Here is a 13,175-nt window from a genome sequence, read left to right as displayed (position 1 = left end):
GTGTATGTATATATGTGTATATATATATAAATATATATATATATATATATATATCTACACACACACACACACACTCACACACACACACATACACACACAGAAACAAATACATACATATACATACACATATATATATATATATATATATATATATATATATATATATATATACACACACAACCAAATACATATATAGATAGACAGATATTTTACAGTATCCTGGCTAGGGTTGTGAGTCACTTTTTATCCTAGCATGCCTATAAGGTGCGTTTACTTCCTTGAATAGTTTTGCAGCTGAGCCCCATACACCCTCACAGTTTGGTTTATCTTGTTCTTACCCTACAAAATTAAGGCAATGGTTGTGGAAGTCCCTTTGGGAATATACTCCCCCACCACACACAAACATAGACACCTGCTCTCCTTCACTGGGGTCGACATATCAGAAAATCCTCAGAGTTTCAGAACTCTGGACAGCTATAATAAGAAGTTATGTACCTACCATAACGTTCCATGTTAGTTGTCTTCTCTCGCCTTCTTTCTTGCTGGATGGGTTCGGAGCCGATCCTCGGCTCCGACTCGGCACTTGCTAAGCTCGAGAGCTAATTTTACCAGCTCGAGGCAACCCTATATCCCATGATGCAAGGCGTGACTACCCAGATCTCGTTTGGTAGCTATGGAAAAACCCTGCCAGTAACCTTCTTCCCAGAAAGGAAGAAGAGGAACTAAATGTGGAAAGAAACAAAGCAAAATAACCACTAGAGACTAGTGACACTTCCTACTGGGGCCCATAGAAAGAATGAACCGTACCCAGAGAAGAGTACAACTTCAAGGTCTGTCCAGGCTAGGGGGAAGGAGGGAGGGACGCAAGAAAGAAGGTGAGAGAAGACAACTAACATGGAACGTTATGGTTGGTACATAACTTCTTAATGTTAAGTTGTCAAACTCGCCTTCATTCTTGCTGGATGGGACCGCGTCCCTAGCACCTCTATCCTGGGTGGCTCAATGGAACAGACTCTTGAGAACTGTGGAACCAAACCTAGCCCTGTCCCTGGAGGCCAAGTCCAATTTGTAATGAGAGACAAAGGTGTGAGGAGTGGCCCAAGTGGCTGCCGCACAAATGGTGTCAATAGGTAGCCTATCCTGAAATGCTGTAGAAGTGGCTAGGCGTCTGGTAGAATGTGCATTTGGTTTCGAGGGCAGTTGCTTGCCCCTAAGGAGATAAACATGAGAAATGGTAGAAGACAGCCATCTGGATAAGGTCACCTTGGAGACCGGAAGACCCTTCCTGTTTTCTGCATAAGAAAGAAACAGTTGATCAGATTTTCTGAATTGTTTAGTTCTGTCCAAGTAATATCTGAGTTGGCGATGGACATCCAAACAGTGAAGTTTCTGTTCCGCTCTGTCAGAATAATTAGGGGAAAAAATGGCAATTCAATAGATTGGTTAATATTCGTCTGGGAAGCAACCTTGGGCAAGAAAGATGGATTAGTTCTTAAAGATACTCTATCTTTGTGGAAAACCAAGTATGGGGGACGGACACAGAGAGCATGAAGTTCAGACACCCTCCTGGCTGAAGTAACAGCAACCAGAAAAATTGTCTTCCAGGAAAGAAATTTTAATGAGCACGTAGCAGCCGGTTCAAAGGGGGGCTGAATCAAGGATGCCAGCATTAAATTCAGGTCCCATTGCGGAGGGGGATCTTTGATTGGGGGTTTCAGCAGAAAGATCCCTCTAAGAAAGGCTTTGCAAAGCTTGTGAGACATTATGTTTTGATCCGCTAAGCCAACATGAAAATTTGAGATCACTGCCAGCTGGACCTTAACTGTCGAGGAAGAAGAACCCGATTGAAAAATCTCAGCTAGGAAGTCCAAGACTGACTGCACTGGAGCAGTAAAGGGGTCTATGTCCCTGGACTTTGCACAGAAGGAAAAACGCTGCCATTTACTAGCATAAATCCTTCTGGTAGAGGACTTTAGAGAAGCTACTATGATATCTCGCACGGGATTAGAAATCATAGGGAGCCTGGCTAAGGAAGGAAGTGGAGCAACCAAGCAGTGAGGTTGAGAGAATGAATGGCCTGGTGCAGATGACCCGAATGGTGGGTCAGAAGATCTGGAATTGGATCCAGATGCCAAGGCTGAACCAAGGGATGACGATGTAGAGACGGAAACCAAATTTGTCGAGGCCAGTAAGGGGCAATGAGAATCAACTTGGCTCTCAATACGGTAGCTTTCTGAATCACTTGAGGTATCAGTGGGAATGGAGGAAAGGCATAAAGAAGTCCCCGGGGCCAATCCTGGGTTAGAGCGTCTCTGGGGGGATGGCCTGGTAGTGGAAAGAGGGAGAAGAAGTCTGGGCATTTGCTGTTTTGGGGTGTAGCAAAAAGGTCGCAGCAAGGGATGCCCCACTTCTGAAAAATCTCGTCCACTACGATTGCTTGAGAGACCACTCATGTGGCATGAGAATAGCTCTGCTCAGTCTGTCCGCTAAGATGTTGGATTTCCCGGGGATATGCGTTGCTATCAGAAACCGATGAGAGGAGATTGCCCATTGCCAAAGTCTGAGAGTTTCTCGACACAGTGGATAGGACCTGGTCCCGCCCTCTTTGTTGATATGCCAGACTACGGGCATGTTGTCCGTCTGAACTGCAATAGTCCCTAAAGGAAGAAAGTCGCTGAGGGCTTGCAATGTTAAAAGCACTGCTCTCATCTCTAGGACGTTTATGTGCAGATGGTATTCTATGGGTTGCCAAGTCCCATGGACCATCCTGCCCTGATAATGCCCCCCCCACCCGATCAGAGAGGCATCCGAAGTGACTGTGGCAACCGGGACTGGGGGAACAAACAGTCGGCCCTGATGGAGTTGCGGAGAAGACATCCACCAGGTTAGGTGACTCTTGCAAGACTGCGTCACGAAGATCTCGTAGCGCATGGGAAGCTGCTGGAAGGACCACTGGGTGAACAACATCCACTGCAGAAGACGCATGTGGAAGCGAGCTAAAGGAAGCAGTATGATGGCCGCAGCCGTAAGACCTAGCACCTTCAGGACAAATCTGGCCCTGATCTTTTTGCTGAGTAGTATGATCCGAACATACTTTTGGATGTCCAGAATTCTTTGGTTTGTGAGTCTTGCTGACATCTCGACAGTGTCTAATTCTGTGCCTATAAAGGTAATAAATTGGCAAGGAGACAATGAAGATTTTTCGAAGTTTATAGAAATCCCTAACTGGTTGCAGGTGTGAAGAGTGTAGTCTCTGGCCTTGAGAAGTTGATGCCTGGTGGTGGCAGAGAGGAGCCAGTCGTCTAGATACGGAAACACCTGGAATCCTTGACATCTCAGGTGAGCCGTGACCGCTGCCATACATTTGGTAAACACTCTGGGGGCTGTAGTGAGACCAAAGGGCAGGACTCTGAATTGAAAATGACTAGTCCCCAGCCGAAAGCGGAGAAACCTTCTGGAGCGCCTGTGAATTTTTATGTGATAGTACGCATCCTAAAGGTCTATTGAGCACATCCAGCTGTCCTTGCCCAAAAAGGGTAGAATGGACTGAAGCGTGACCATCCGGAACCTTGCCTTCTTGACAAACTTGTTTAGTTTGCTGAGGTCTAAAATTGGTCTCCAATCTCCCGTCTTTTTGGGAACCAAAAAGAATCTTGAGTAGATTCCGGATCCTACTTGGTCTGCTGGCACTAGTTGGATGGCTCTTTTTGCTAGGAGCTTTGATACCTCCAGCTTTGCCAACTCCCTTAGACCGGGTGAAACGTGTGGAAGGGATTGATGAGGAACAGGATATCTCGCGAAAGGGATATTGTAACCCTCAGATATGATCGACTGTACCCATTTGTCTTGAGAAAGGGAACGCCAGGCTGTTGGGTACAGCGACAATCTTCCCCTGACTGCCTCCAAGGGTGGACAGTCGGGCAATACCTCAGGGATGCTGCAAGGGTTTATCAGAGAGAGGCTCTCTGCTACCCTGAGTCTGCGGACCCCCTCTGCCCCTAGGGCGGCGTCTATTGTTATTACCCCCTCTGGCTCAGGGGGTAAACTGACCACGTGCTTCCGGCGTGACTCCCTGAGATTTACGGAACCACATTTTCCCTCCCTTCTGACCTTTGGGATAGGGTCTTGAAGGGGTGGAGAAATGGACTCCTATGGCAGAAAGAGTCTTGCTGTCTTGCTCACACCTGGTCAATGTGTCCTTCACCTGAGGTCCGAACAAAGCCGAACCATTGAAGGGAGTATTAGTGAAGAACGCCTTAAAGGGGTCTGCGAAATTACAAAGCCGCATCCAGGACTGACGCCTAAGTGCCACTCCTGTGCCTGCGGCTCTACTCGCCCCATTGGCTACATAGGAAATGAGCCGCATGGAGGAGTTAGTTATAGAATTTAGGATTCCGAGCTGTGAGGCAATCTTTTCTGAAGCCCCAGCAGCTGACGGATCCTGAACTACCTCACCTAGTTCCTTGAGAATATCTCTCTGAAGCCGGGTAAAGTGACAGAGATAGTTCAGCGAGCGCATAATGAAGGTCGCTGAAGAAAACATCTGCTTACCGTACCTTTCCATGGTCCTAGAGTCCTTGTTAGGAGGATGGACAGGTACAGAAGGATCGGCAAGTTCCTTCTTGGTGGCAGCTGCCACCACCATGGCATCAACAGGGACACCCTTGGTGAGAAACTGTCTGCGGGGGCCGTGATGAATTTAGAAGGCCTCCTGGGGACTGGTTCCACAGAATCCGGGGCCGCCCACGCCTTTCGAGCCACCACTTCCATGAGCGGGTCGAAAGGCGGAGACACCCAAGAGGTGGAGGGTCGAGATCCAAAAGCCTCCAGGTATACCGACTCATCCTCGGAGGGGTTAAAGGAAGGCCAGTTCCCCCTCTGCTTAAGGAGTTCTAGGATGTCTGAAAAGGAGACATCCTCATAGGGGGACCGTGGGGAACCCTCCGACTCATCTAAGTCGGTATCTGATGTCGTAGACTCAGGGGAGTCTGTGTGCTTCCTCTTGTATGTCCTCTTATGCGGGGGTTCCCCTGAAGGATCAGGAGAAACCTCGGAAGAGGAAGTTCTTCCCAATGGGGAAACCTGGGGCGATGGATCTCTGGGTCCAGGAGCAAGAGAATGGGAAGAGACATCGACAGGCACCGAAGAGGGAGGAGCTAATGGAATTGACCGTTGACTCAGCTCCGGGGTTAGAACACCTTCCAGGGAGGCCAGAAGACTCCCGCTCCAAAGAAACAGGAATCCCCGGTCCTGCCGAAAGAGAAGGCTCCGAGGCTGATGTCGGTGCCGAGCTCACCAACGCCGAAGCTCCAAGAGGGAGAGCGGGGTCGGACAAGGTTCCGATGCCACTCGCCCCCTCGGAGCCGACAAGGGAGACCCGACGACCGGATCCCTCCAAGGAAGGTCTCATGGAGGAAATCGGAGTCGAAGACGACGGAGCCAACAGGGGAGGTATCGGCTCCGGCGCACCCACGGTCAACGTTCCGAGAAGCTCAGGCTCCGAACTCTGAAGGAGAGTCGGAGGAGGAATTTCAGGGGGATGAGGGATAGCGGTCGTCTGCTGAGATGGGCTATGGAGCATCTGGGCCAGTGTCTGTGACTTCAGCAGTCTACTTACCACCCTCTCCAAGTCATGGTCTGACAGCCTGGAAGACCTTGAAGATCGGCTCCGATGGCTCCGCTCCGAAAGCAGAGGAGATCCCGGAGCCGAGCAAATTGACTCCAGGGAAGGGGACCGAGATCTCTTCCTGGAAGGAGCCATCGGAGCCGAAGACCCTTCGGTTCCAGCTGGAGCCGACAGCTTATCGGCACCAGTCTTGGTCAAAGATACGTCGGCTCCGGCCGGAGCCAACATCGACATCGATGCAAGTGTATCGGAGCCAGCCGGCACCGATACCACCCCCTCAGAGATAGAAAGATCGGCTCCAGCCGGAGCCGATCTCGACTCCGAAGGAGTCGGAGCCACCGCCGAAGGCTTAGGAGTCACAGCCGGGGCTTTAGGTGGCTTAGAGGGCTTTCCCGACCCAGTCTTGGTCGGGGAGCCCTCTGGCTTCAACAAGCCACGTAGGATTAGTTTATTCCTATGTTCCTGCAGGACTCTCTGGCTAAAGGAGTGACAAATAGCACAGGAGTCCTGCAGGTGTAGAGGCCCCAGGCAGTACACACAAGAAGTGTGACCGTCTGTCAGAGACATCTTCTGACAGCACGAATCACACTTCTTGAAGCCTGAGACCTTTACTTCTTTGGACATGGTATGCCAAACACAAAAAACACACACACACAATCCAATCACACAGTCAGCTAATGAAAGGGGGAAAACTGATTAACACACCCACACTTCCTGACAGAAAATAATGGAAGGGAGGCTTAAGGCCTGAAGGGAGGAAAAAAACTATCCCTAATACAAAGGAGAAAGGGAATATAGGGCTAAGACAGATAGGTACTAGCTAACACTGACTCTTAAGAAAGAGAAATAAGGAAATTGGAATTTTTTTGACTGACTTTAGTACAAAAAATACTAAAACTCTACCTGAGCTGGTAAAAGGAGACCTCTTCGCGAAGCGGCAAACGAGATCTGAGTAGTCACGCCTTGCATCATGGGATATAGGGTTGCCTCGAGCTGGTAAAATTAGCTCTCGAGCTTAGCAAGTGCCGAGTCGGAGCCGAGGATCGGCTCCGAACCCATCCAGCAAGAATGAAGGCGAGTTTGACAACTTAACATGAGCGGTATCACAATACAATAAAGCAAAAAAGGTAGAAAATGTACCCAATGTGATACTTATCTCCTCAGAATGATCTGTCATTTGGCCTAGGTCAATGTAGGATTGATGTATGCTTCCTTGGTATAATGCCCATGCCATGAAAGAACTGAAGATGGCAGGTGCAGATGCCTGCTTTATGCCAGTATATACTAACATTCTATGCAGTGTGACATCTGCACAGTTTGATGGGAAGGGAGGCTCAGTTCCGAGCAGACATCAGACTCAGCCTATGGCAAAATTCCCATTGCTGATGACTGCAACAGTGAAATACATGAAGAGCATTCCTGTTTTATTTCCCTCTGTGATAATTCTTTACACAGGACTGCTTTCTTGATTATACAGTTTTAGTATCTAATCACTAAGGGTAAAGAGTAGAAGGAGTGTCTGCATGAGGTGATAGGGACCATCACACATCCAGAAAAGTGCTTGGAGAGAAGACAAGAAGGACCATGTACGGTGGGCTCTACAGCAATAACATTTTATATGTAGATAATTAAGACAATGTTACCTTACCCATTCCACATGCCAGTGTATCTCCCATTGGATTAAACTTGCTCAACTGCAAAATACAAGAGAAAATACCAAAAAAATTGTGTAAACATTTGTGTTCAGCACAAAAGTACTTCAGAATTAAAATTTAATAAGTAAATATGGTTTGGCTTATCCAGTTTACCCACAGGATTGGCAATATGCTACCCTCAGACATAGTATAAATGAAATAACATAGTAATAAATACAGATAAAGTGCATTTACTTTACAATAAAGTTTTCCCATTAAACAAACTTCTAGAATCTGTTGAAATGTGGCCACAATAATAGAGACAGCTGAATTTGAAAGGTCATCTGCAATTGAAAACAGCTGGGATCCCCCCTCTTGTATTCTCAGTATGATAAATCCCCAAGCCTATCAAAACCAAGTCAAGACAGTGGGGGCTAGTCTAGACCACAAGGGTGAGCCCAGCCCCTGCAATTCCCCTTTCTTTTCTGCTGCTTATACAGTTCAGTTCTTCAGCCTAATATAAATGAACAGACAATTCTCATTCTTGAAACCTAAAAAGTATACATCTTCAAATTGTTCCTGTAGTCACCAGATCATTAGCCAGGATCCATATCTGCATTTTCTGTTATTTTCTGGAAGAAAACCACAATCTGAAGGAGAAGAACAAGTATTAGACCTTCAAATCAGACATGTAAAGGAGCAAGAAACTGAAAGTTTACTGCCTCTCACACAAAATGGCAGCCTAACAGTGGTGCCAACAAAGGAGTCATGAAAAAGGTTTCCCCACATGATCCCAGGCCACAGATGGACTGAAAGAAGAAAGTAAATTGTTTAGATGCCAGAGAAGGCACTGGTTAAAGTTTCCTCCTACCTGTGCTCACTTGCAGTCCCTTACACATTGTGCTCTCCTTTAGCTACAGAAAGATGACACTTTCTCCTGTTATTTGTAATTGACTGAGGAAGCATGAGAGGTGTTCCCTGGACACACATACTTGAGGGTGCATCCCAGGTTCCCTGTGCTGACCAATCAATGCTTAAGCCCAAACCATTATCAAGAGTGGCTTGCTCACATGAAGGAAGCTCCTGAGTCATCCAGTCAAAGGTAGTTAGTAGAAATCAGCTTGTGATGTCCACTCCCTTCATCTCCTCAATAAGTCAAAGATGGCTTGCTGACCAGATTTTTTTGCCAACAAGAGTTGAGGAGATACCTACTCTCTCCCCATACCTGCCATTTCAAAGCCCAATTGTCTAAATTCACAACACGAGACTCAGGCCTCTCAAGAGGCTCCCCAGTCTGTAGGGGAACATTTATATGTGGCTGCCTTTTGATTTGATCCCAGCACCTCTGAACCATAGCAGCTCTGAAGTGAGCTTCCCACGATACCAGTGAAGGAGACATCATAAAAGAATGTATCAGAGACAAAGTGAAACCCATCAACAGAAAGGGGGAAAGGAGATGCCACTCAGGAAGTATCAGCAATGATCTGATACACACAGCAGACTCAAGATAGATAATGATTTTGTAGTTATTGGCATTGACCTGTGCAGTGCGTGACCCTTATGAGGTGGGCAGCCAGGGGGACAAAAAGGATCACTGCTGCCATTAGTACCAGCAAATATAACACTGTGCATGCCATGAACATGAAGCATCTCTGATAGATCCTATCCAGCAGATGTAAAGCATAGTAATGGATAGCATCCAGGATTCCTCCAGTAAAAGGATTCTGATGGAATTCACCTTGCAACAGCACAAGTCATACTGAAGTAGGCAAAGTAATCAAGCCACCTTTCTGAACTGAAAACAAAATATTATAAAGTTTGTGAATTTAAGGACAAATGCTTCCTTTGAAGTTTTCAGATCCTGTCTTCACATTATGTATTCTAAGTATTTGAGTTTAACTTGTGCTATTAGACTTTCTAATTAGCAGTCTAGGTCTGGCTGATTTGATCTTGCAGTCTACGGAATTATAGTTTTCTCCAACATCACAGTTCAAAAATTTTCCAGTGCACAGCCTTACTTACACAGTCCAACTCTTACATCCATAAATTACTAATGAGAAAAACATAACTTTCAGTATACAGACATTTGTTAATATTGGGATGTCTTTGCTCTTTAAAAATTTATCCAGATTTGTTATAGCTATCCTTCCAAAAAGCAAATGTCTTATGACTGCAATTACCATCTGCGCAGATCTCTGAGACCAGGAAAATAAAATATGTGGCTGCATCTACTTTCCCATCCATTTGCAAGGAACTGCTACAGATGGACGACATATTTTCTTTTTCAATAGAAAGCAACAAACCAGCTTTTGCACTTTCTTTCACCTTCATCAACAGGGTTTCTTACTTTCAGCCATTAGAGTCGTGTCATCTCCATTTCTGAAGCTGTTTTTCCCAGCAATTGAGTCCAGCATACAATTTGTCCAACTCAGCATTTCACCTGACATATTTAGCATATAAACTGAATAAGTAGAGTTACAATATACATCCCTGTTGAACTCATTTTCTAGTCTTAAACCAGTCAGTTATTTTATTCCATACTTGATTCTGTTACTTCTTCTGCATACAGATTCCTCAAGCGGCAAATAGTGACACTATCCCTATTTCTCTAAAAAAGCTGTCACATTTGGTTATGGTCCACATTGTCAAAGGCTTTAAAGAGTTAATAAGCAGAAGTAAATGTTTTATTTAAATATTAATTACTTGCTGAACAGCCCTGAATCTTCAGCCAGTGGTTTACATAGTGTTTTTGGATGAACTGACACATACTAAGCTGCAGAGAAATGAACTACTACTAGGAGATTTCAATTTAGTTATCAAATGAGTGGACAATTAATCACAGTGGTAGCACATCTTAGAGTGGGGTTTACAATAAACCATCAGTGTCAGACACCTTAAGATTCATTTTATCAGGGAAATACTGTCAAAACATGACCTATCAAAACTCGGCAAACATTTAACTATTTTTGCAGGAGGCATAACTATACCACCATGTCGTGGACTGTGTCTCATATTCCCCTGCTGCATACCTAAATATAGTTTAGTGATTACACAACAGTGGGGATAATGAACCTTTCTTACCCCAACTGTTACCCAATCCAGATGAATAGTGGCACTGATGAAGATTTACTAATGAACAAAGCTGCAGTATAAAGAGGATTGGTGAAACAAATGGTTCCATATGAATGTGGGCCTAGATTTTGTTAACAATAAATTGAAGCAGGTTATTAATTGTCCCATCACAGGTCAAAATATTTTGGACTTAATCCTCCTTTAGGCAAGCCCCAACTATATCATTTATTAAACTCTGTATTTCAAAGCACAGGGATTTAAGCAGAAGGGAATACAAGAATTCTTAGTCTTGGGACTGCTGGAAGCTTGAGGCCAGAAAACAAAGCATGTGGACTGCAATTTGCATCCAGGAAAGTACATTTTAACTACATGCAAAATACTGCATTTACCTTATCATTTAAATCAGTATTGTTTTCTGTTATGTTTGTTCTGTATCTGAAGTTAAAGCTATTAATTGAAGGCAGTGTTATAGTTGCAGTGCTTTACTGTTTAAATCATTTCTGAGTGGGCTCTCATTTTATTGCATTTTTACGGTCTCTCCTGAATCTGAAGCTACAACTATAAAATGATTTGAGTTTTACAGTATCCATTGGTATTTTTCTGAGCTCTTAAGTGGATTATTAGCATTGCTCATCTAATTCTACATAAAGCCTGCTTTGGACAGTTGTGTGAGTTGCAACCAGAGCTTGTAGTAATTAAACCAGCCCCTGTAGTATTTTACATTACACATGCAGTTAGTCATCTAAGTCTTAGGACTGCAGGAAGTTTGAAAACATTTGGACTATATACTGCATGTCTGCATCCAAGGAAGTACATTTATACTACAATTAAAATACTACACTTATCTTACCATTTAAATCCATTATATGTGTTTCTTGTGTTTATGTATCTGAACTTAAAGTTATTAACTGAAGGCATTGTTATAGGTGCAGTGCTTTATAGTATAGTATTTACAAGTGATTCTTATGCACTACATAGCTGTTTAAATAACTTCTGAGTGAGCGCTCATTTTATTGCATCTCTACTAATTTATCTTCTGATTGTTTCCCACCCACTCACCCACCCTTTTCTTGTTGTGCCTGTAAACCTGGAGGCTTTTGAGCTGCCCACTCCACTGTGTATCTGGCCTTGGAAGCTCTTTCCAGTCTAATTTTCAGTACACCTGTCTCTAGAAGCTCCTCCCAGTCTTATCTCCTCTGCTCATTTTACTGGGTACTAACAGATTAAACTGGGAAGGCCCTCCCCTTATAATGTTAATGCACTTTGAAATTGCCTTAAAGTATGAGTGTGTCTTACTCATTACTGGCTTGTTTGCCTTTGAATTGACTTGTACTTATTTCTAGCTAGTTGATAGATTTGTTTCTGGTACCTACTTACTTTTGGCTGACTAAAGTGTGTTTTTACAGTAAGAAGACTTGGACTGTAATCCTAGTGGCAGCAGAAAGGTAGCCTGGTCTGTATGAATTGGGACAGAAAAGGTAGACTTATGTGAGTATTACTGGTTGTAGCTTGTTGTTTGATTCGTTTATGATACCTTTTTACTTTTGCCTTACTAAAGTGCATTTTTACATTAAGAAAGCTGGGACTGCAGTTCTATTAGGAGTAGAAAGGCAGACTGGTCTATCCGAGTTGGAAACACACAGGGAGGCTTAAAGTGAGAATTATTTGTTACAGCTAGTTATTTGATTTGTTTCTGATACCTTTTCACTTTTGGCCAATTAAAGTGTGTTTTTACATTAAGATGACTGGAAATGCAATTCTGGGGGCAGTAGGAAGGTAGACTGGTCTGTCTAAGTTAGGAAACACAAAGGGGGCTTAAAGTGGCAATTATTTGTATCTAGCTGCTACCATTTCACCTTTGGCTAAACAAAATAAGTTTTTACATTAAAAAGGCTAAGACTGCAATTCTAATGGCAGTAGAAAGACAGCTTGGTCTGTCTGAGTTAGGAAATTCACAGGGATGCTTAAAGTGAAATTGTTTCATCATCCAGAGGACCTTTTAGAGACTTACATGTTTGTTGTTAATCTGTACTTGAGAGTTACATTTGCTTTGCTTTCATATTAAGAAATTCCAGGATTATCCATCTTATGGCAAAAAGTATTTACCTGGTCTCTCTGAGTTGGGAAGCATGCCAGGGAGCTCAAAGTGTAGTTGTATACTGACGAGAAGGCACAGGAGTTATTTTTCAGCTTTTTTCTGTCAGCTAATAAATTAGGTGCGTTTGTGTGAGGAGGTACTCACCATGCAGCAGCAGTTAGCACAGCCCTGTGTAGTAACCAACACTCAGTTTGCAAAAATTGCCTATAAAGATAGTATTTAGGACTTTAGCCTGTAACAAAGAAAGGCTCTGTGCAAAGATAATCTTAGGGCAGCTAGTTATCAGATCAAACAGCACTAATATCAGATCATAGCACTATCTAACACCTAGCCTTATCCTTAGACACTACTCAGGTGACCCCTGTAAAACAAAGCATCTAAACCATAATAATCCAACCTTAATACAGGTCCTGATAATATGAATATGAAATTTACTAATGCCTCTGTGACCAGCTTGGAAAATATGGGCACCCTGAGACAATGTAGTAACTGTCTCATGTACTCAGTCTTTTAATCCTTAAAAAAAACTAACACAGTATGTGAGAGATAAGCATACATAACTCCGTGGATGCAAAACTCTTGCTTACAAACAAGGTCGTCAAGAACATAGCCACTGCAATCTTCACACATTAAGTTCACCATATACACACACACACACACACACACACACCTTCTTACACTGAGGCACTTGAAAGAAACCTTCCCAAACCTGAAAGGCCTCCTAAGTCATCAAATGACAACACCC

The 13,175-nt window shown here is 44.1% G+C and overlaps 1 protein-coding gene across 4 annotated transcripts in view; it reads right to left on the bottom strand.

Moving 5' to 3' along the window:
• DDB2 (damage specific DNA binding protein 2) overlaps window positions 1-13,175 on the bottom strand; it is a 741,911-nt gene that overhangs the window by 50,892 nt on the left and 677,844 nt on the right. For 3 of the 4 annotated variants that reach the window (XM_044082699.1, XM_044082701.1, XM_044082700.1), the window contains exon 10: window positions 7,275-7,320. The exons of the other annotated variant lie outside the window; for it this stretch is intronic. In XM_044082699.1, coding sequence (XP_043938634.1) covers window positions 7,275-7,320 — 46 coding nt within the window. The remainder of the gene's footprint in view (window positions 1-7,274; window positions 7,321-13,175) is intronic. 4 annotated transcript variants of the gene reach the window in all.

The sequence above is a fragment of the Protopterus annectens genome, chromosome 9.part0 (assembly GCF_019279795.1).
Source record: "Protopterus annectens isolate FY-2018-M chromosome 9.part0, PAN1.0, whole genome shotgun sequence".
Classification (NCBI taxonomy): Eukaryota; Metazoa; Chordata; order Ceratodontiformes; family Protopteridae; genus Protopterus; species Protopterus annectens.
The sequence above is the reverse complement of the archived record's forward strand: the minus strand, read 5'-3'. Positions and strand labels throughout refer to the sequence as shown.